At 34.6% G+C, this 24,050-nt stretch overlaps 3 protein-coding genes across 3 annotated transcripts; 1 reads left to right on the top strand and 2 right to left on the bottom strand.

Moving 5' to 3' along the window:
* Window positions 1-296: 296 nt before the first annotated feature.
* On the bottom strand, window positions 297-3,808 carry LOTGIDRAFT_169652 (hypothetical protein; the record flags this gene model as incomplete). Its single annotated transcript, XM_009067960.1, has 3 exons — window positions 297-2,308; window positions 3,056-3,224; window positions 3,668-3,808. The coding sequence occupies 3 exons, from the start codon at window positions 3,806-3,808 to the stop codon at window positions 297-299; spliced, it is 2,322 nt and encodes a 773-aa protein (XP_009066208.1).
* A 1,082-nt stretch (window positions 3,809-4,890) lies between these two features.
* LOTGIDRAFT_236817 (hypothetical protein) lies at window positions 4,891-11,768 on the bottom strand (the record flags this gene model as incomplete). Its single annotated transcript, XM_009067959.1, has 8 exons — window positions 11,735-11,768; window positions 11,024-11,128; window positions 10,618-10,651; window positions 9,707-9,811; window positions 7,776-9,338; window positions 7,136-7,241; window positions 6,698-6,722; window positions 4,891-5,158 (listed from the first exon to the last, which is right to left on the bottom strand). Exons 2-8 carry the CDS (start codon window positions 11,086-11,088, stop codon window positions 4,891-4,893), a joined length of 2,166 nt encoding a protein of 721 aa, XP_009066207.1. The 5' UTR covers window positions 11,089-11,128; window positions 11,735-11,768.
* Window positions 11,769-11,897: 129 nt separating this feature from the next.
* On the top strand, window positions 11,898-18,496 carry LOTGIDRAFT_236816 (hypothetical protein). The gene is made up of 15 exons (XM_009067958.1): window positions 11,898-12,067; window positions 12,388-12,471; window positions 12,697-12,801; window positions 13,180-13,287; window positions 13,584-13,676; window positions 14,414-14,623; window positions 14,937-15,072; window positions 15,381-15,463; window positions 15,726-15,781; window positions 16,146-16,244; window positions 16,533-16,648; window positions 16,878-16,939; window positions 17,526-17,563; window positions 17,732-17,823; window positions 18,095-18,496. The coding sequence occupies exons 1-15, from the start codon at window positions 11,964-11,966 to the stop codon at window positions 18,233-18,235; spliced, it is 1,527 nt and encodes a 508-aa protein (XP_009066206.1). The 5' UTR covers window positions 11,898-11,963; the 3' UTR covers window positions 18,236-18,496.
* The last annotated feature ends 5,554 nt before the right edge of the window (window positions 18,497-24,050 follow it).

Here is a 24,050-nt window from a genome sequence, read left to right as displayed (position 1 = left end):
CATCCAAATCACAGCAGTATGTCATTAATAACAAAAACTCACACACATTTTAAATATAAAATTATCACATTTTCACAGAATGTGCTTGGCACTTGAAAGTTTTCTGGAAAATACTATTTGAAGATCAGTCATTAAATTTTCTTTACTTAAAGTTAATTTGCACTTTGTTTTATTACAAATCTCCTATTTTTTTTACCATGTTTTTGTCCCCATCTATCAAAAACTTTTTAAAAAAACTTGTTTGAATCCCCTCTGAATGAACCTTTTGTTTGTAAAAAGGTTTTCATAAATGTATTTCACTCAGAGCACTCCAACGAAGGAAACAGTTTTTCACCAACACCATCAACAAGATGACCAATAGAATTCAAAACTCCTTGAAAAAAAGATGGAGGACCGTCATTGAGGGCAGTCTCATGACTTGCTGAATTTGCGTTACCTGCATCCTCTTGGTCTCGGCTTTGATCAAGATCTTCTTTTTCCATTCTGGCCAATTGGCCAGAAGATGGGGGAAAAGCTACAGACATAGGAGAGGCGCCATTCTCAGAATAATCAGCAGGGTCAACAGAGGAACCCTCACTTAATAGTTCGCAGAGTTCTGGAACATTTCCATTTTGAGCATTTTGAGGGAGATCACTCAATGCTAGATTCGGGTTAGTCGTCCTTGGCAGAGACTGATGACTTCCACTCAGAAGTGAATCAAATTTTGGCATATTGTCTTCATGACTTTGATCTGAAGAAGAATTTTGAGCTAAAGTAGAGTTGCTACGGTGAAGATCCTCAACGATAGGTGGAGCTGTCGTAATATCACCTGCTGCGCTAGGACCAGATGGCACTGATCCAGAAACTTCTGCAGCAACATCTAATCTCATAGCTTCTGGATATCCAACACTAGAAGGGTCAAGGTCACTGCCGTCTGATTGAATACTGGAAGGGTCAAGATTGCAATTGTCAAAAGCATCTACCCTGGTGATACTGTCCAAATTTTTCACATTAGTTTGATCACGATCTAAGACTTCTTCACTTAGGGCTGAACTTTGACCATCTGCAGATTGAACTGAGGAAGTGACATCACTGCCGTAACTATGGAGATTAGTGACATAGCTGTCTTGTTCTCTATTTAAATTTGGAGATTTGTGTCTAAGGGTCTTTTCATCTTTTACAATATTCCTCCTTGAGACTCCTTGTGGGTCAACTGTAGATGCAATAGATGGCTTTATGACATCATCAGTTGTCAAGGAAGACATATTTGATGGACATGCTGAGCTCTGAGGAGCAATTTCTTGAATAGCTGTAGCAGAAGTTACACCATCATTAACAACATCTTCAAAATTTTCAGATCTGCTTGACTCAGGATTTGGATTGGATCTGTTTCCATTTTTTAAGCTATCATACAACATTAAATTTTGCTCTCTTAGGTCAACTTCCTGTCTTTCTGCATTAGAGCGACCATCGCTAGGGTCAAAGTTCAAACAGGGATCTGACGTTGGTCGAACTAATATGGTAGATAGTTCTGCTGACTGCGAAGATTCAAAATCATTGCCATCTTCTTTTTTGAAACTTAATACTTCTTGGTTTGTATTTGCAGAGTTATGCTTTTGCCTTTCATGAAATGGAGTCTGATTCATAATTGGAGCACTCAGACTGTGATGGATGGCAGACGTTGACACATTATGTATCGGCTCTTGAATCGGTGTCTGCTTTTCTGGCCAATCATTTGGCAGGAAAGCAGCTGCACCTAGATCGGTGCAAATCAGTGGAGCACTTAAGCTATGATCTTTTTTTGGAGGGCGAGATAAACTTTGAAAACTTTGAGAGTTTGATATTTTTTCGAAACTCTGAGGACTATTTGATGCAGAGTTCAAATTTGCATCAACTTCATCTCTTGGAGTTTTTTCTGTGTTTGAACAAGGCTTAGCAGACGCAATAAAATTTGACAATTTTTCATTTTGATCTGGATTCATTAAATTCAATGGAAGATTTCTTCGCACTGCTGGATGGATTTGGGATTCTGGAACTTTTCCTAAATCATTTTTATCGGTCAAAACCATCTTGAAATCAGTACTATGTTTTTTCTGTTCCAAGTTTTCCAATAATAAATTTTGGTTCGCATCTCTTTGGCCTTGTTGATCGTTCTCATATCTTGCTTGATTAGCCAAGTTATTTTGTTTTTTATACACGTCCAACTTTTGCTGTGTAAATTCCTCCACTGTTTGTACCTTCCTACTTGGTTTTTCAGTATTTTCAGGTGGATTATAAGACTCACCTGAATTCTGACCAACTGCTGTATTTTCATGTCCAGGGCCAAAATCTAGAAAAGAATATTGAAATTTATATAGAAAGATACCAGATAAACACTAGGCCTCTTTGACACAGATCTGTCAGCTTCCGAGCTAGTTATATTTCGTAAACCATGAATGGGAATAGACTGTCCGTTTCTGGAAATGTTTCCGACCGTAACAATTTCTCTTAATGATGGGCTATCTTGGGGTTTTCGATTATTCCAATCTGACCTACAAAGGTGTGAAATTAACACCATTTGACTTCATGATCTGTTACACAATCTGCTTAACTCTTCTTGCAAAATTTATATCTGTCTAATTCGAGCGTAATTCTATTTTATAAATTTTGGTAAATTTTGTTTATATATACTGAGTTATACCTTGTATTAAGGCTGTGTATTTGAACATTAGAATACTGTTTTAAACCTATCGCTTAATTAATTAGAACTCAATATACTTTCTCTTCCAGACACCTGATACCACTTTTCATACGAAATATTTCCTCATAGCTGATATAATTCCTCATATGAAAAGTTATTAGCTGCTAAAATGTACTATCAACTGTTGTTTTGGATTTCAAGTTTCGTTTTGCAGTTCAGATGGTTATTAGGCCTACATGGGTTTTATATTGTAAACATAATTAGCTATCAGAGATTTCCTGTAGTTGTTGACAGGCTCCTTGTTAAATTTATGACCATATTTGGAGTAGTTTTTAATCAAACTGTTTTGTCCCATCCCAACACCTTGTGCTTATTATAAAATAAAACAGTTCTTACCAAATGTATTATCATCCCATCCTAATTGTTTAATAATATCGCAACGATCGATGCTAACTAACGTGCAATGGAAAGCTCGCCACCAATATTCTCGCTTCTGCAAACAAGTTAGTAAATCTTGGTTGCAATACCAATCTGAATCATTTCGGAGCCTTCTGTGTAACCGTTCCTATAAATAAAAGAAAGTAAGAATCACCCTGACTCTCCAACATCTGAAACATTTTTTCTGATTTTGTTTGTCCTTTCACAAATATTCAAAATGATATTTTCAACTGTATGTCATTTGTCTAAAATGTCTTTAGGCCAATAGAAATATAAGATTTGATAATCATACATTTGAACTAAATGCACTGAGAAAATTAGAAATTTTTCCCTATATTAAAGGGATTGTAAAAACCTTCTCTAAATTGTTTATGCTTATCAGGGACACTGATAGCATTGATTAGCACCGTTCCAATTTTAAATCAGACGTTTGTTGTTCCTGCAATTCCACTAAATATAATTTGGAATTTCAGGAAGCACATAAGTCTGATTGATCCTATGAGTGTCCCCAATACACATAAACAATTCAGAAAACCTCTTTACACTCCCTTTAATAGTAAACCAACTTACATAATCAGAAAGATGTAATGTTTCATGAAGATGTGGTAGAATATTCGCCAGTGAAATTTCCTTACATAAATATGAAAAGTTCTTTCTTATGTCTTGCTTGTATTTAACATTCTTTTCACAATACGACAGATGACTAGCCATTTTGTATTATCACTTGAGAGCTTCCTAGACTTAAAAATTGATGAGTGGATGCTGATATTTATGAACCAACCAACAAAATTTAGTAGCAAAGATTTCTAATGCCGCCACCAGTGTCTTTAACGATACTGAGAGTGCACAATGTCTGCTTTAATCCTCTCTCTGCCTGTTCAATTCTTCTCACTAATACCTTTTGTCTTTAAGTTTAACTTCAATAGTACATCTTGTAAGATGTAGGGTAGGCAACAGTGCTTTCAAAATAACATTTCATCAATATTTAACAAAGAACTTCATTCACTATGTCCCCAAATGACGCTATTAGTCTCCAGATCAGCTGATTTTAGTTTAAGAGTTCAATGGCAGTGTCTGAATGTGTTCGGTGGTATAAAGGCACATCCAAGGCACAACAAAGATCCACTAGTTTATGGCCCTAAGATTGATCTATAATCTACACTGGAAACTTGTCACTACAACACATTTTACTCACACGAGAGAAAACGTAGGATAGTGAAGAAACACAAAAACTTGTCAACAACTTTCATCATGAACTTTGTTACGTTCCCACGATTCCTTTTCCTTTTCGAAACCGACAAAAGCGTCGATTATCAAGACCGTTTTGACCGTGATGTTTTTAATGTGAATCACTGATAAATCGTGACTACTGATTACGCAATAAAATTGTCTAAAAATAGACCTCTACATTCACATTAGTTCATAATTTTGTTGTTAATCCGAGTTTTAGATCCCAAAATAAACCAGTGATTCATCAAAAATAATATAAGGCTAAGGAGTAAACCGATGCAGCTGCGGTTTTAGAATTAATCCAAACATACACGAACTTATTCCTTACCGGTTTCTGTCTCAAACTCAAAATGACGTGACGAGTGGGAAAATCCAAAGTTATTTATAGTAACCGCGGATAGTCGATCAAGATTTCGGAAAATATAATGTCAAAATTTCTATAAGGGATGCTGGGTTGACAATCCTACAAGCCCCTATATCCAGACCTGTATGCATATCATCCAGTGAAAGAGTATTTTTTGTGCAGTTCGTTAAACAATTTAAAGAACCTTATAGGACTATACTCATCCTCTTCGATGGTAATTTGAAACCTCTTGTTTTGCGTTTGCATTATTCTGTTCTATCTGAAGAAATTGAGCTGCACTTGGACTGTGATGGAAGTCCTTTTGCATTGCCTCTTGAATCTCTGTCTTCTTTCCTGGCCAATCATTTGACGCTTTATATAAACTTTGAGAGTCTGATATTTTTCCAAAACCATGAGGACTAAGTGATGTTGGATTCAAATTTACATCAACTTCATCTCTTGGATTTCGTTCTGTGTTTAAAAAAGGCCTAGAAGACGTATCAAAATTTTACAATTTTTCATCTCGATTTGAATTATTTAAGAAATTGAAGAGAAAATTTTTCGCTCTGTTGGATGGATTTCGGTCTTTCCCTGAATTATTTTCATCGATCAAAACAATCTGTGTTAAGGTTTTTTGTTTTTTTCAAGTTTTCTGATAAAAAAAAATTCTGGTTTGCATCTCTTTGGCCTGGTTGATTGTTCTCATATCAAATCATTAGGTCAAAATTTCAATTTTCCTATATATTTTAAATCCACCCAGATCCCCTTTTCATATTATTTTGGATTGTGCCATGATCTTGCTAATGGATAAGAGAATCTTTCCCATTTCTAAGGACAGAGTGCTTGACCCCGAGGCGTTCAAGACCTTCCATTAAATATCACAAACTAACCCCCTGTTATTTGAGTAGAGCCAAGGATCTGAGTTATCTTTCTATTTTTGCCTTTTCTTTGCCTTTGTTATTGAAAATCAGAGTATTTATGGAGACTTGGCTCTACTATGATATTAGAACATGTACTGTGTCCCACATGGGCAGAGGGCCAGTGCATGACACCTCTTTCAGAACACTCCATGTGACTGGGTTTGTCAAATAAGGCTAGAGAACAAAAGAAATTCTTATTCACATAACTGATGAACAAAAAACAAATAAATATTTAACAAGTTCACAACAAATTTTAAATCAGAAAGTATTCATTTGTTTGTTCAACTTTGGGTTTTGCTTTCCATAATAAAAAGAAAAACATTTCAAACAGTACTAGATTGGACCCCAGGTGTATTTAGGTGTATTCTCCGTCTTCCTAGATTTGAAAATTTTCTAAGGAGAGCTCCCCTGACCCATTGGATGGCACCCCCGTCAATTAAATTCTTGCTACACCACTGCCCAGGACATTCTAGCGCTAAGGTCATTTCAAGAATACCCTGCCAGGGGTTTTGAAAAGTTTATCTTCTTTATTTTGGAAGTTGTCGAAATACCTGACCAGGAGTAAAGTACTTAGATTCGTAAAGTTAAATCGTGAAAAACATGATTGTATTATTAATTATCCTTAAATCCCATCATTAGACAGAGGAGTTTCAGAGGGGCTGCTTGAATAACCTTCCCATCTCTTCAGGTCAAACTGTTAATTAATCAATTTCTGGGGATTCTTGATCTTGTTTGTCTTTCAACTTCTTCTCTATAACAGAAATAAAACACAGATCAAGAGAAAAACCTTTTTGAATTTTGCACAAATGTTTTGCGTCTGTCGTGTGCGTTGAATTTTTAAAAAATATTTTCTGTCCTCAACCAATCAACATACAGAATCTCATCAAGTGGAATAACATTGTATTTGAACTTCATAGTCACTCCTATAATAGACCTTATTCACGTCTCGTTGTTATGAGCCTCATTCTGGATTCAATATGGCCAATATGAAAAAGGTCTATATTCCCGATACCTATAGAAAGAAAACCGCATTAGATTCTCTGTAAGTTTTAGTGAACACAAAATGTCTGATTTGTCAGAATTGGAATTATGAAAACTTTATCTCACCTTGCTGGGACTGGGATATCTTCTTCTGTAAAAGACAAGAAAATAAATCAAGATTCTAAAGTCAAACCATGAGACTTATTTTGTTTTGACTTTTAACACTTATTTCATATGCTAAAAAACCTATGCCCATTTCTGACGCCGACAGGAGTCTTGTCAAGGGTTTCACCAACAGGCTGAAGGCACACGAGGAGACAAAAATCTTAAGGTTTCCACTATGTTGATAATCTTGTGCGGTTCATGCAATTGGAAGAAAAATGAATCTGATTGGATGATGATGCTTTGTCTTGCAAACGATAAAATAATGGGCGACAAATATCAAACTGGTTTGACATTATAAATCCTATCAGCAACGCAATAATCTTGTCGTAGAAGCCTGGGCAGCCATGAGATTTAATCAAGATTCGAGCAACTTAACAATAGAAATATCATCCTACATACCTTGTATTTCCTCTTCCCCGCAAGTAGCAGCATGGCGTTCTATCATGTTTGAAGAAAAGTTGTTTCCACATAATGGACATTCTATAACTTCTTCTACCTCATCTTCCTACAATTAAAATATATTTTATTACACTGTATCTTTCAAATATTTGGTTGGTTAGTAGATGACGAGTTAACGTCTGCTTCCAGCACAAGTTCATATAGCAGACTACTTTGCAACTTTGTTCCTTATATGAGGCATTATGAGAGGAAAAATGTTGAAATTAAAAATAATCTCACATGCTAAATTAAGTACATACTGGATTAAAGAAAATTTTCAAAAAGTAGGGTCAAAATTCAAGTCAAAAAAGGATTGTAAAAAGGTTCTTTCTTAAAAAAATGCATGTTTTTTGGTGACACTAATAGCATCAATTTCACCATACAAAACTTCATTTAGAAGTCTGTGTATCTTGCAAAACCACCAAAACATAGTGATATTATCAACAGCTTTAGGAAAAGTGATGTCATACATAGTTAGGCATTTCTACAATTACAGGAACCACAAACATCTCAAGGTAGATTAGAATGATGCAAATGGAAGACATAAATGGCCTCTAGTACACAGAAAAAGAAACTAGGCAAGTTCTACTATAATCCTTACCTCTTGATTGGATATATCTTCTGGCTGTACTTCGAGGGCTAGGCGTCTGATTGGTGTAACAACATTGACGTTAGATTGGTGGCCAGGGGAGGTAACTTGTGATGTACTTGGTCCATTGTCCTTGGTAACCGTCTGTTGCATTGGTTTCACATTCACGACTGTTTTTGATTGGTTACAACTTGCTCGTTCAATCAAATTAGAGTCTAATTCGTCTTCACTGTCCCACAAAGAGAAAGATTTGCGTTTAATCACAGTTTTTATGGGTGACTCGGATGATATGTCACTCGACTCTCCTTGAATTTGACGAACATTTCGAGACAAAACGTTTTCTCGGTCTGACTGACTGTTTTTGGGACTAGTGGTTTTTTGACTAGATTGAGGGGAGTAATGTAGAGTCGGTAGAGACAGAAGTTGGTCAAAATCTACGGCATTTTCAGGATCAGGTTCCACCGGTTTTTTATTTCTTGCCTTTTTTTGATATGTTCGTGTTGTTTTTGATCTGATTTTTGAATCCCCTTCATTAAAAATGTTGTCTTTATCAAGAGAAATTGGATTCAGTTTGATTTTTTTGACGCTGACATCTTTTAAGTGTTTTTCAAGAAGTTCGTCATCACTGGAAATTGAAATTCTACGTTTTGGTAGCGTCTCCACTTTTGCTTTTTTTCTTGCAGGTCTCCCCAGTCTTGGCGTTCGTTTTTGTTGAGAGACTTGAGTAGAATAAATATCTCCTTGAGGATTCAAAATCTCATTGGAATCTTGACTGGCAAGAATCAAATCATCTTTGGAACTATAGTTTGATTGGCTAGATTTTAAATCTTTAAAATTTGATTGGCTGGATTTTGAATCTTTAAAATTTGATTTTGAGTCTTTTGAAGCTGATTGGTCAAGTTCTGAATCCTTAGAAAGCCATTGGCTTGAAGTTGACTGGATGAATTTTGATTGGCTATCATGAATTTGCATAAAGAAATCACTAACAATTTTCTGTGGAGTTTTCTTGGATGTAAATTCTATTGGAGATATGGATTTTTTCCGTTTACGTGTCGGCTTTGATTTCGGTTTTGCACGTCTTTGTTTCGAAGATTCCTTTTCAGGTACGAAATCACTGTCGTCTGCCGCCTCATTCTCAGACGATTGGATCTCGTTATATATCTGCGTCTCTATATCATAATTGTACAATTTTGAATCTCCTTCGTCTTTTGATTTATCAACAAAATTTAATTGATAACTTTCTTTTACAGGAGATGGGATGAGTGTTCTTTTTTCAACATCAAATTTCGAAACATTATTCAAATCAAAAACATCCGGTGAAAGTTTTCGAGGAGAAATTTTTTCATTTTCATCGGCTGAGCTATCCATGTTTACAGACAAGCATCCTCGTTTTTTTAAGTCGATAGTTTTAGAATGATGACGGCCTGGCATGACTGGTTTTCCCCACGATGTCGTCGTTTTACTCTGTCTCTGGGCCTTGATGAGTTGCTGGGTATAAGTTTTGAACATTTTTATAATAATTGCCGTGTAGGAACAACAGTTCATGCCCTCAGGGGTGTAATATGGAAGAGTATTCTGAAATGATATATATATAAATATTAAAATATACAATTGCTAAAACACCTCATAATTTTGAATAGTTATACAGTGAATAATATTTGATTGATATACTTCCTCATATGAAAAGTTCATTTGCTTTTACCAATTACTGTTTAAATTGTTAGTACTAGGACATTCCACATCAATACTTTTATTCGGTGAATATTAATGGAAAAAACTAAAAAGAAACTGTTTACTTTGTTCAGACAATAGTAATGATTGGGAGAATGAGGCCGCAGATTTCAATATCACTGAACCAAAATTCCATGACATGCAGAAGTTTTATCACTGAACCAAAATTCCATGACATGCAGAAATTTTTATAATAAGTTAAAAGCTAATACCTTGTTGGTTTTACTGATAAAGTGTCTTGTTAAAGGTTTACACTGACTACAGTTTGGGTCAAAAAGAACATCAAATTTCATCCCTGATTTTTCATCTCCACTGGACTGAAAAATTACAAAATTAAACAATTTTTACAGGCTACTTAGCGAGATATACTTTGTAATACAAACTTAGCCTTCTAACCACATTTTTTCAGAAGATACAGCTATTTGCACTACGAAGGTACTAGTGCCAGGGTTCCAACCACTTCCAAGTCGCGACCCCATTTCAGAAACTGGCCTCAACCTTGACGTCGCAACCAAAAGGTAGGGAAACCAGGTACCAGTGCACATTGGCGGCAAAACGTGCTGTGACTTAATAGCCACAGTTTATCAAAAATACAAATTTGTCGTTAGTTTCGAATCTTAAACATTGAGAATTTGCAAACTTACTATAAAGATTGATTTAAAGATATTTTATGGGACCCATTGTTTAAATTGAGATTAAGCTGAAGGAATAACTCGTTTGGCTTTTGATACTTGACTTAGGACGAAACAAAGGGGAACCACTCTTAGTTATAGAGCCAATGACAAATCATCGAAACGCTAAAATCTTGAAACTGTGTATTCTTTAAGAGTGTATGAAAATCCAGAAAAGATCAAAAGATTTTGCCACGGACCAGCTAGTAGAAAAGATCAAAAGATTTTGCCACGGACAAGCTAGTAGAAAAGATCAAAAGATTTTGCCACGGACCAGCTAGTAGAAAAGATCAAAAGATTTTGCCACGGACCAGCTAGTAGAAAAGATCAAAAGATTTTGCCACGGACCAGCTAGTAGAAAAGATCTTTATGAACCTAAGTTGATATCATTGTAAAATATAGTTGTTTCTTTCTTTCTTCAAATGATTAGTTTTTGTTCTTTTTGCACATACCTGTTGACTGAAGCCTTCAGTTTCTAGAATTTCGCTGAAAAAAAGAGAAAGGCCACATTTTGTAATACTACAATATATTATATTTTTTTAAAATAGACATAAATGATTTGGAAGAATACCACATTTTATGGATAACAATCTTTCCATTCATTCACAAAAAAACTCGAGATTCACTTGTAGGTGCGCATTTATTGTTATAACTTGGGAGAAACCAGTGAAGCAGGGTACTGTGTTATATTATTTAGAGTCTTATCAGCTCATCTCTTCCTGTATGTCCTAAATATAGGCCCTCATAGGAAAGATAATCACATTTTCAACAGCAGTTGTCCTGATGAGGGTACAATTTTATATAAAAAAAATCAGACAAAAGCATGAGATAACAGATATTGTAGCTGAAGATTCTTACATAGGGAAGTGTTGTGGTGTGATGTCTTGTTCTGGAGGTTGTGTCGAGTCTTCTTCACTTTCCATCTCCACGTTTATACGTTAAATATTTTACTTCGATAAAAGTCTAGAAGAAAAGAAAACACTCTTTTAACATTTATAAAACATAGAGAATATTAAGCCAGTCTCTATTTTGCCAGTACTTCTGTTAAATTGAAGTTCAAAATGACAATCTTGCGTCAAATACGAGATTTAAGACTTGCTTTCTGACCTTACTCCAGACGACAACTGTCATATAGGTATCAGATTTAGACTAAGTAGCTGGGATAGAGCCAGATGTTTCGGACTTCACTAGGACTAATTAGGCTATGAGACAACTGGGCCAATACAATATTACATTGGACACAAGATACGACTTGGGGCTCCAGGGCGACCTTTTTTCAAAACTTTTTTGAAAAACAAGACTACTATGACTAGGAGATCTATGTAAAATTGATCTGTCCTTACTAATGTTCCAAAAAAAGGACAAGACATGACAATCAAGACCAAAGCAAAGCAATAGATATGTGGAAACGATTAGCAAAAAATAAAATACAGAATACATAAAAATACTGCCTTAATTTGCCAATTTGACATTTTCCTAAGATTCTCAAGGAATTCAATAAATGAACCCCTATTTTACAATGTTGAAAAACATTTCTAAGGGTAAAAATTCCCTTTCCTTCTCCCTTACCAACGAGTAAATTTTAGAAGTGGCGGGAGTACAGTAATGGAACTGTATTACCATGGAGGCTACTCCAGTTAATTTCTTTGTAAATCAGACTACAACTAACTTTCTCTATTTGGAAATAGACTACAAATATTTCACCGGAAGTAAATTCGGTTGAGATGGTAAACAATTTTCAAATGAAATGAGACGTAATTTTTGATGGAATAAAAAAAGTTGAAAAAAGATATTAAAAATGGCTGTTAATCATCAGAAAGTTGTGGCGAACTATTTGAATAAACATAAGGTCACAGAGAAACAGATATCAAATTCACAGCCTACGTCAAAAGATAAACAGGGGTATGTTTTTCTATTAATTAGCATACTCCAGGCCTTGCTTATTTATGTTATGCTTGTATAATCTTGACAAGTTAAAGGCGGATGAGGATGGGGGGGAGGGGGGGGATTAAGCTAGTCGTAAACTGATGTAGTTATGAAATACGGACTGGCTTGGGACACAGAGTTACAAAACTTACTGACAATCTGTCCTGCTTTTGGTCTGTCCATAATTTCCGTACTTTTTAATTTTGGAGTTGGTTGCTTCATGGACAAAGAATAGATTTCTACTATTTTTGCATTCAATATTTTTTGAAATAAATTATCATGATATCATTTTTCAGAATTTATGCTGACAAGTCCAGAAAACCAAGATTTATAAAGAGAAAACCACCTCCAGTTATACATGGCAAGGCAAATATTAGTCAGTAAGTATTAGGGTATTAATCAGCTTGGTGTAAGACAGGAGTCTTAGTAGAATATTCCTGTTATTGAATTCTCATCCTTGTTCAATGAGTTGGCTCCCATGACTGCAGACTATTTTGAAATATTTTGAAATACCATGATATTCTTGTATTTTGCTCACTGACTCTGGTGCTCGATCCAGGCTTAGGTAGCATCTAGGATGTAAAACTGTTTCATTTTTATTTCAGTCTACCAGATGAATTATTGTTAGAACTTTTTGAATATCTTGATGCTGCCTCTCTTCTCACTTCTGCTTGTGTTTGTAAAAAATGGCAGGAAATTACAAATGACAAGTAAGATTAAATTTTTTAGTTTTCGGTAAAATAGAAACCGGTATATCATTTTTAGCTATGAAGACTATGTGAGTTGCCGAGTTGATAAACCTTAATACTAAAAAAATTATTAGCTATGTGGACCCTCTGAAAGGGATGTCGAGTTGACAAACCTAAATACCAAATATACATTATAAGCTATGTGGACTCTCAGAAAGGGATATATAGTTGACAAACCTGAATACTAGTAAACATTATTAGCTATTCAGACCCTCTGAAACAAGCTTGTGAGAGAATGTTAGGTTGAATCAGTGTTTTCTAAAAAAAACTTTGATTCCTTTTCAACAGTTGGGTAACCTTACACGAAAAAAATCTGGACCTGTTTTATATTGATTTCAGCTCACTATGGATTACCATCTATAAAAATTATGCCAAATTTAAAGGAAGGCCAGTCATACCAACAGGAAAGCTGCCATTGTCGTACTGGAAAGATTTATGTTTAAAAAGGTAACTTTAAATTAATGAAAATTCTTTAATCTTGAAAAAAAGGACAGCAGTAATGTTAATTCACAATTCTGTCAATAAAGGGCCTACATATGAGCGGGAGAAAAGGAGAAATTAGGCTCATCTGTAACACTAGGCTCCCCCCCTCTACACCCCTCTTAGTTGAAATGAAATTATTTATTTAACCAACAAAATCTACTCTATAGAAGCTGAAAGTATTTTGGTTTCATGTTTTCTGTTGTGGGATATGGTTTGAGTAGTTGATTTTTTGTAGCGAAGTTTGAATTGTTTACTTTCAGATGTTCTGAAGAAAGAAATAAAAATGTACAAAAAATGATGAAGAGAATTCATCTTTATACTGGATTACCTGAAAATACTGTCAAATGTTTGAAGTGAGTATATGTCTGCCTGGGATAATTTTATCGAACTTACCTGAGAGTCCAGAACACCTCTCCTCAATCATCTAACAATGTTACATCTAACCAACATACATCCTGTAATAATAAAATAAAATGGAGTTTTATATTCTTATTTCATTTCTCGGGACTAATAAAGACATCATAAATGGTACAAAGTTTAAATTTGTCAAGTTGTCTCCACTTTTTAAATTTCCAACTGTTGAGGAATAACATGCCTAACTGACAAGGAGAAAAAAGTTTGTTTAAGCCACCAATTTTCTGATAAAACACTTACAATAAGAAACAGATTAAATTCAGAGTTAAGTAAGGGATCAGGATTAGGGGTGGAACAAGGGGAGGGGTATGTCTTGTCATAAAAAACACAAGTGTAACACTGCTGTAATTAGCAGGTAAAAAAATTAACAGACATTATTTGTTAGGAAAATAGTTCTGGCTCTTTAGAAACTTTGTTCCAACATTTTAAACAGATTATCGTTACCCATTTACAGCTTGGTTGTCTTAAATGAGGTAAGAAATATCCACATTTTTGACAAGAATAAGAATTGATATATTGAAAGATTCTTGAAGTCTACTAATCAGGATTTGAAGCAATATTTTCCAGACATTGATAAATATTTCAGGATATTTTGAATCACTGTACAAGCTATTTTGACAGGAATAATGACTTTTTCACAGTTAATATTTTGTTTGACATTGTATATTTTTTTCAGGAAATGCGGAATCACATATCAGCTGACGACATTAGACAATCACGGAGTAGAAAGATCGTATAGATCTAGTGATATATTTTACCATACCATGTCTGTGTCGATACGCTGGTACAACCTACAGGGCCTCGCTATCAAATCTCTACGCAAGCTCAAAATACTCTCCTGTAACCCCCTGTTTTTTAATAGTCAGGGAGTGGTCATTCCAAACAGGTGAGTGAATTTTATCTTGAGGGCAGGGGCAGGGCGTGGAGTGGAATGGGAGTTTAGTTAAAGGGGGGTTGAGGTTTTAACATTCTGTGCCTGAGGATGCCTAACCCTAGGGGAAAAGACGTCGAACATTGCATTAACTTTAAGCAGTGATTGTTGTTCCATAAAGCTGTGGCTATAAATAAGATTAAATTGATTGGAGCTCATCTCATGATGCTGAGACATGTTTATATAAAATGTCCTCGTCAGGAAAACTTGTTATTTTATGTGTCATTTATGGATACTAAAATATGATAATTTGTGTCCTTTTTTCAAGCCCTTACCAGAGATCATTACTCACTGAAGTTTCTATCAAATGGGAAAACTGGAAGAAAGAGAATAAACCCATTAAAGAAGATGAGAATATCCAGTTGTATAAAATATCCAATGATATACTCTTAGCAACTTGGAAGGTAAGGGAAAGATTGTACACAGAGCAATTCAAGGGAAATTTCAGGCAGTGAAATTTGTTTTCCTTTCCTTTATGAGGGATGTCTCTTGTGGAAACTAACAATTTAGAAGCCATTTCAGGGTTTTCTTGCACTGTTTTATAGCTTGTTGAGACTAAGATTCCAGATGGACAAGAATCAAATATTCAGATTAGTTAAGATTATGCATATAATGTTTTATTTTCTGGATTTATCTAATCCGTTGTTTTGGGGGCCCTCTGACAGCCCCCATACATCATTTTCTAGATATGCCCCAAAGTATATATTTTCAGGCTGATGGAGAACTGGCGTTTATTGTTTGTGGTTTTCATCACAATAATTTTATAAACCGATGTTTACTAGGCTCCTATAAATGGTAGGTAGAAATTTTATAACAGAACCTGAAACATGTTGTTACTCAATTTGTAGGTATAGTAGGTCATGAGAAACTTGACGTTATTTATATCATTACCATCATTTTCACCTGGGTTAAAACATGAAAGTCAGATGAAGTTGAATTAGTGCAGGTACAGGCAGCAATAGAAATAATTCTGAACAAAACACTATCATTTTGAAGGTTTCATAATATTACAGATAAGATTTGAAATACATTTTGATACATTTGTTTAAAATTCCAGCCAATACGAACCAAAAGAACATAAGGTTATATCAGATGATATTGATCCTAATTACGGTAAATATTTACTTTCAAACTTCTGTTATATGTCAACTATTTTACAATTGTATACATACATTTATAGTTTCAGTAGGATTATTTTAAAAGACATTCTTCTATTTCATTATTTCTTTATTTTAAGTCCATTTTCTTATTGACTTATCCTCATATATCTCATGCTGCTGACATGTTTTGTGTACACAACCCTCATCAGGACAGCTAGTTTTGTAAATGGTTGTATTGTGAGTTTTCTAATATAGGACTAAAGTGTTATTGGGCAAAGTAACAATCTCACTGAATTGTAGTGAGACATCTACAATGAGAATATTTCCTAAATCAAGACTTAATAATTTCATTGATCTCAGGCTACCTATATTTTTAGGTTTACATCATTATAAATGTACAGTTGAACTACGGAATATCAGGCAGTCTATCTGGAATCAACAGTTCCAGGGTTTGGAATGTAAACAGAACAATATAGGTAGGTCTAATAATAAAGTTGAGGCTGTGGTTCACCATTTACGGAGGTGAATCGCACCTTAGTTTCAGAAACCCAAATTGTGCAGCTAAGCGAATTAATTATTGTATTTCCAATCTTTATGTAGGGTAGCTGTATTTTGGTAATAATCTCCTTATAATTTGGCCAAACTTAAAGCCTGATTGTGAACTTCCTCAAGGTAACAAAAAATCAAATGCCATGGCCAGTACTTCAGAGAGTCTTCACCCCATTATACCTGATTGTGATGTAAGGTTCCTTTTTACTTTTCAGTGAATAATATATGTGCTCTTATATTACGTCGAAGTAATGATGTCACAGACCGTCTGCCTGTTGATAAGCAGATACAGTTGCCATGGAAAACAGAATTATTTAAAGGTATCGTCAAGGTAGGTGGAGAATTTAATCTGTTTCTTATTGTAAGTGTTTTATCAGAAAATTAGTGGCTAAAACAAACTTTTTTCTCATTGTCAGTTAGGCATGTTATTCCTCAACAGTTGGAAATTTAAAAAGTGGAGACAACTTGACAAATTTAAACTTTGTACCATTTATGATGTCTTTATTAGTCCCGAGAAATGAAATAAGAATATAAAACTCCATTTTATTTTATTATTACAGGATGTATGTTGGTTAGACGTAACTTTATTAGATGAACGAGGAGAGGTGTTCTGGTCTCTCAGGTAAGTTCGATAAAAATTATCCCAGGTGAACTATCATTTGACAAATTTTCGATATGAAAATTCATCCTTTTTTATACAAGAGGTTTTCAACCTGAGGGTAAATATCCCAAAGGTAGGGTCATTCCACAATTTTAAGGGAGGACTTTGTAGCATAAAATCTTTAAACAATCATAATTAAGTTCTGTTCTGAAAGGGGTAAAAGAAAGAAAAGGCTAAAAAAAAACTCAGTTTATACAAAATTATATAATGGCTCAGTGCTTTAAGTTTTGCTCACTTACATTATAGGCTGGGTTCTTTCGCATTTTAGGTTGACATCTTGTGATTTTTCAACCCAATTTCCCACTGTCAGTGATGCAGGTCGGAGATGCTGACACAGAAAAAGTGACCAGTCATTTGGATAAGACAATAAATTGAGGTCCTGTGTGCTAGATGCTGTACAAGTTGAAGTTTCCTAATTAGTTGAAAATCACAAACAGTAGGCTAATGCCGCTTTCCTGCCAAATTTCCCTCATTGCACACTGCATGTTTGTCTTCATCCTAACTATGAGGTATTTGTAAATTTTTAAAAATATTTTTCTGTTTTCAGCTCTCCAGTCTACACCATGAGTAAAGAAACCACAAAAAGTAAGTCATCTTTTCTTCAGAGATTATCTACTGTAAAAATTACTTTTCTGTTTAAATTTAAAATGACATCTTCTTATATGAACTTTTTGGATTATTTTATCTAATTCAAGATCTAAATACTTGGTATTTTTTTAATAAGTATGTTTTATCTTTGTTTAATATTTGTAGATGTAGCCATGGATTTTGAGTATAAAGATGAGTCGAAATTAGAAATGACGATAAAAACAGTGGATGTAGAAGTATTGATACAACTGAATGAGGTATATATATTTTGATTGTGAATAGCCTTATTGATGCCTTGCAATGTATAAACGACACCATCGCTAACCTGAAGATCCTGGTTGTGATCCTTGATTGAGATCATATCCATCAGCAACATTGGTCAGACGAGCTGATATTGAAAACATGCCTTTTCATGACAAGAGGAAAAAAGGTTTATCCCAGCTGACGGAGATACACACTATGACCTTTAATCATCCTATGACATTACATAATCGTTTAAAAAAATTCTATTTTTCAATGTATTTATAGATGGATGACGGAACGAGGTTCATCACCCATTTAGAGTTACAGCTAGATATCAGTCTGGTTGACACTTGGTTCGGCACCAGTTATAGAATTCCAGGAAAACAAGTTACAGAGAAACAAACAGAGAATACCATCTCTTACTGAACACCATTACTTCATTCTCGATTTTAAAATGTAGATTTTAGCTACTGATTTGGGTGATCAGGCCCCTGTTTTACTTTGATAACGTCAAAAATATCGTTTTTCTACACTTACTGTGCAAGTTTAGTCTTGCTGACCACAAAAGATTTGTTTGAGAAACAGGGCCTTCACTTCACCTTTCCAGATTTTAATTTTTATCTATTTTTTTTTTCTGTGATAATGTGAAACGTCCGTCCTCAAAAAGATTTTTAAAAATAACTTATTAAAGTATTTTGTTTGTTTCTTTCATATTCTTCTATCTGACAGCACGTCTCCTTGGTTTTATGAGAGGAGGTTGAAATGTCCTGTGGAATCAATAAAAGCCATTTATTATTCTGAATCTTACAAATGTTGAAACAGAAAACATAACACACATATTGCATCTTGGCTGATTTGTTTGTTCAGGCATAAATTGATCTGATTGTATCTTGTGATGTTGCTCGAAGCAGACCAAGCTTACTCTTTTCAAAACACCTGATGATACTTCTCTTTTGAGGAGTCCTTTACTATACATCTTTTAAATTAACACTGTTTCTAGGACATCCTAGCACTAAGATCGTTTCGAGAATATGTGGCCTAGTTAAGTGAAGTGAAGTAACCCACAAGAAAAAAAAGGAACAAAGTATCTTGAGCTGAATCGAACATTTCAAATATCTATTATCTGCACCTAATGAAGACGAACGCCATGCAGTGTGCAATGAGGGAATTTTGCCTGGACAGCTGCATTATTCTACTCTTTTTTTCTTATTTCTAACTGTCGAGAGATCTTTAACGTGCACAGTCTGTAGCGCATGGTCTATTTCCTATCAAAAAGACTAGACGCTTTTTCCATGTCAGCCCTTCCAATCTAAATCACTGACATGGGGAAACTCCAAAGGTATATCATCTCAAGCTGTGCCGGGATTGAACCCTGGACCTTCAGTCAGGTTATAGAGCAAGACAAGAAGACAACATTCATGAAAATAAAAGCTTTATGTAGGTAATTGACCAAGTTTGTTTGCATTTTGTACCATTTGACTAATAGATTGTGTTTAATTTGGCACTGCGCACTGACCACTGGCTGTGTAAGAGGCACCGCTTCGAGATTTTTTCTTCCTAATTCCGGCTAAAGAAAGACAAGCCAAGGTTTAAAAACGCTTTGAAGACCTCAGAGATACTTAAAAGAATGTAATCCAATCGTCTGATTGCCATGGTAGTGCTTTGATTTAGTGACATCTTCTCTAACCCGATTCACAATTGAGACTCAAGTGCTTTATTACTTGTGATTTGTTTATGTTTGATATTCGAGACTAAATTCAAGAACAATTGTGTTGCTTATTGGACAATCAAGTCTACTCCTTTGTGATTTACGGTCTAAGGGGGACAACTCCATTGAATGACGCCAAAAATCGGTTGTTTAGGTTTTCAATGACGGGTCACCGTTCGAGAATCGGGCGTTTTTAGAAGTACGGAAATTGGCGAGTGGAGCCTTTTCCAAAGAGTACTATGTCGAATTAAAACGGATTAGTGCCGAGACTGCTCTATGAAGGCTCAAATCGGCGTTAATAGACCTAGCATGAAGCGTAACTTTTGAAGAATGACTGAGTCGTTTTCTACCTTGTCTATGATGGAAATCAACGTTCAAAAAGGAAGGGAAACTGCTTGTAAAGGGACTAATGCCATTCTACACATAGACAATGACTCTCGTAGACTTCACGCAAATTCATCTTAACAATGGACAGCTCTTTAGTTTATTATCATGTAAAATGACATAAATTTGTTGTAGAATTGTTAGTTTTCTCTGCATTTAGCATAATAGATAGATTAATTTTACTAGTTAACTGTAGTCTGCAGTCGGTTTAGTATTGACTGAGTTATCTTTTCTTGTTGCTAGCTCTTTATTTTGGAGTAAAGAAGGGTCATTATTAAGTCATTTCGCCCTCTTTGCCAGTTCGTACAATTTCTAAAAAGAAAATACTAGAACTTACGAATTCTTTTAATTTTTAACATATAACTGACATGGAAAACTGTTCAAGTGGTCTTGTAGTGTAGTCTAAACTTTCTAGATTTCGCCTTAGAATCATGCCAAGACAAATTTACTTATCAGGGACGAATTGACATTTGGGCGGTTTTGCCTTAGACTAATTTCACGGGAAGATAACTCCCTGGAAATTTTAACTATAATAAAAACTTTTTTTAAACATGTTTTCCTTTGGAAATATAGGAATATACACACTGATTATTTGTTCATGGTCAAGAAAATATTTTACCAAACTATCACAGACACATGGAGGTCAGGAACCCAATAGAAAACGCTGAAATTGACTGTAACTGTAAAATATTGGAGGCGAAGCGTTGGTGTTTCCATTGTAAACAAAATATCAAATATGGCGGACCAGTGTGTTGAAATTCATTGTATACATTCATTAAATTGTGAAAATAAAGGAATAAAGGTCCATTCTTTATAAATTTTTTGTGTTGATTTTGTAGAGAATACTTTGAAGTGTGTGATTATTGCCTCAGTATGAGATGTCAGTGCATTGGGAGATCTAATTAAGACTAAATGTTGGGAAGTTCTAATTAACAGTCAAACTAACAGTGATAGTGTAACTGCAGTCAAACCTTCTTACCTTCTACGTTGCAGTTTCTCTATGTACTTACATAGATACAAAGCTTCTATTTGTCTTGAGTCATAGGCTACTGAAGATCGTATAAAATGGCAACGCATGTCGGTTGAAAGAGTAAGCCCTTTTTGTTTAGTGCACTGCACCCACAAAAACACCTCACAAATACAAAAAACTAGAGGTTTCATCACCAAATCTAAGCTTAATGACAAAATAACAATAGAGAAGACAAACTGCATTAAGCATTGACACGAGGACAAACATGTTGTGGTTATGATGATATGTACAGTATTGATTCAGTGAGTTCACAGCTTGATTCACCTGTATTCTGAATATTCCCATCTTCATGATGTCAAGCTATTACAACAGAGTCTGCAATAGCCATTTTGTTTTGCTTCATGGAAGGTTGTAAATGCATTGATTTGGTTTGATAGTATGTTAGCAACACAGTCAATGAGAGCTCAGAGCACTGATTGGCTGTATTCGCTGGCATTGGCATTCAATCCAATCAAATCGATGAATTCAGGATACAAGAATGGTGACTATTGCAGTCAATGTATAAGATGGAAGTTGGGAATAGCTTTACAGCTTGACATCATGAAGATTCAACCTAATGATGGACAAGTCCATTTATCGGTGAATTATTTAGCTCACAAAAGACAATTTTTCTGTTTATAATGGCTATTTGAAAGAAAGAAAGAAACAAACAACTATATATAGGATAACAATTTAGGTTCACAATTAAGCATCCTTTCTACCAGCTGGTCCTTGGCCAAACCTCTTAAAAACAAATATCAGGATAAATATCCAAATTTGGGTTTCTATTTTTTCATTTGAACGATTCATCTTTTTCTCTCACTGTCTTCATTTTATCAGTATCTTGATCTGATCCCTTGGATGCATTATAGGAATGAAAAGAATATTATTAATTATTCTTCATAACCCAAGGCAAAGTGGCAAAAAGGGCGAAAGAAAGAAGTAGATTTAATTATTTTTTTTTAATTCATTCAGTTTCTTTTATTTTAATCAAAAGAACATAATTCTTAGGCGTTTTTCAACTTTTCTTTGGTGTGTAGAAAATGAGGGAAGACACTGCAGTGGTTTTTGCTGTATGTTTTTTTTTTATATCAATTTTTATTTATGATTTGCGGAATTCAGAAATGAAATGAATGGAGATTTTACGTCTTACATTTCTGCAGCTTCTAATGAAAACGGGCTATATAGCATACCATGCAGTGTGCAATAAGAGAAATTTTGCCATAACAAGGGCATTAGCCTACAATTGTGTTTTAGATTGAATTTCTACAGTCTGTAGCACATTGGGCAAAGGTTTATTGTTCCATTTATTGTGAAAGACTGCGTCTGTTGAATTTAGAGCTTGATTAATTTTTCTTGGAAGGAAATCTAGGCTGTAGGTCATTTGGAAAACAGAAAATTAGACTATGAAAAAAAAAAATGTTGCTGATAAATGTATTTTTGTTATCTAAATGAATTTTAAATTGTTTAGATGAATTCTTTAAAGCGGTATGGTTTGATTATTCTATTCTGTATTTCAGTTTCAGTTTGGTTTCAGTTTATAGGGATGTTGTCTTTATGACTACAATTTTGTAACCCTCAAAAATCAACACAAAAAATTAAAAAATAGTAGACTTTAATTTGCTAATTTTCACAATTTAATGACTAAACAATGGATTTCAAAAACTGTCCGACATATTTGTTTACAATGGAAACCCGTAACGCTTCGCCTCTAATGTTTTCCAGTCGATTTTAACATCTTTTATTGAGTATCTGGCCGTTATGTGACTGTAGTAGTTAGGTAACAGATTTTTCTTGACCATAAACCATAATTTATCGTTTGTAATTATCTATTCTTAAAGGAAAACCCTTTTTAATGTTTGTTGTTAAGTTATCATTTTATGGTCTAAGGGAAAGAACTCTTGTTTCCCTATGTCTTTAGTCTTGATTGTCACACATCAGGGCCTAGTAGACATTCAAGCCTCGATTGTCACACAACACAATCTTCTTATAAACCAAACCGCCCAAATGTCAATTCGACCTTTATAAGTAAATTTGTCTTGATACGACTCTAAACGATATTTAGACAGTTTCTTCTAAATTTGAAGGCAATTTGAACGGCTAGAAACGTATCCAGTCACAAATGACGAAAGAATTCGCAAGGTTTATTATTTCTTCTTCAGAACACGAGGCGATGTGGTAAAGAGGGCGAATTGACCCGTAAAATACCTTTATTAACTCTTAAATCAAAGAGCTAGTAACAGGAAAAGATAACTCAGTCAATACTAAGCCGGCTTCAGACTACAAATAACTAACAAATTGACTTGTTTTACTCTATTTTGATAAATAAAGAGAAAACTAATAAATCTAGCACAAATGGAGATCTTTTTGCATGAAACTAAATTAAAGAGCTGTCCATTGTTCATCTGAACAAGCACAAAGTGTGCCAGAGTCACTGTCAAAGTGTGGTGGGTTGATGTGTTTAAAATATGTTTGATATAAGCAACACCTAAGTCAAACATGGCTGGCAAATAAGATTATACGCATCCCTAAACCACTGTTTCATTTTGTGGGGAATGAGGCACCTATTTAAAGGAAGAAGTAGGCTTAATTATTTTTTTTAATTCATTCGGTTTCCTTTTTTTTCGTTTTTAACTTTAAGGAACATAATTCTTAGGCATCTTTTGTTAGGTCTTGATCAACTTTTCTTTGGTGTGTAGAAAATGAGAGAAGACACTGCCTTGGTTTTTACTGTCTGGTTTGCGTTTGTATAAGTTTTCAGTTTAGCTATGATTTGCGGGATTTAGAAATGAAATTAATGGAGACTTTACGTCTCACATTTCTGCAGCTGCCTACAATTTTGTTTGAGATGGAATTGTCGAGGGATCTTTAACGTGCACAGCCTGCAGCACACTGGGCCAAGGTTTTATTGTTCCATTCGCAAGACTGCGCCTGTTGAATTTACAGCTTGATTAATTTGTCTAGTAAGGAAAACAGGTCTATCAGCTGTTCAATTATAGAATTAGACTTGCAGAAAATAAAACATAATTTTATTTTGCTGATAAATATGTTTTTGTTATCTAAATAAATTTTAAATTGTTTAAAGATGAATTCTTTAATGCGGCCTGGTTTGATTATTCTATTATGCATTTCACTTTCAG

Source organism: Lottia gigantea (genome assembly GCF_000327385.1).
Source record: "Lottia gigantea unplaced genomic scaffold LOTGIsca_88, whole genome shotgun sequence".
NCBI classification, from domain to species: Eukaryota; Metazoa; Mollusca; class Gastropoda; family Lottiidae; genus Lottia; species Lottia gigantea.
Note: the sequence above shows the minus strand (reverse complement) of the source record. Positions and strands in the feature narration are given on the sequence as shown.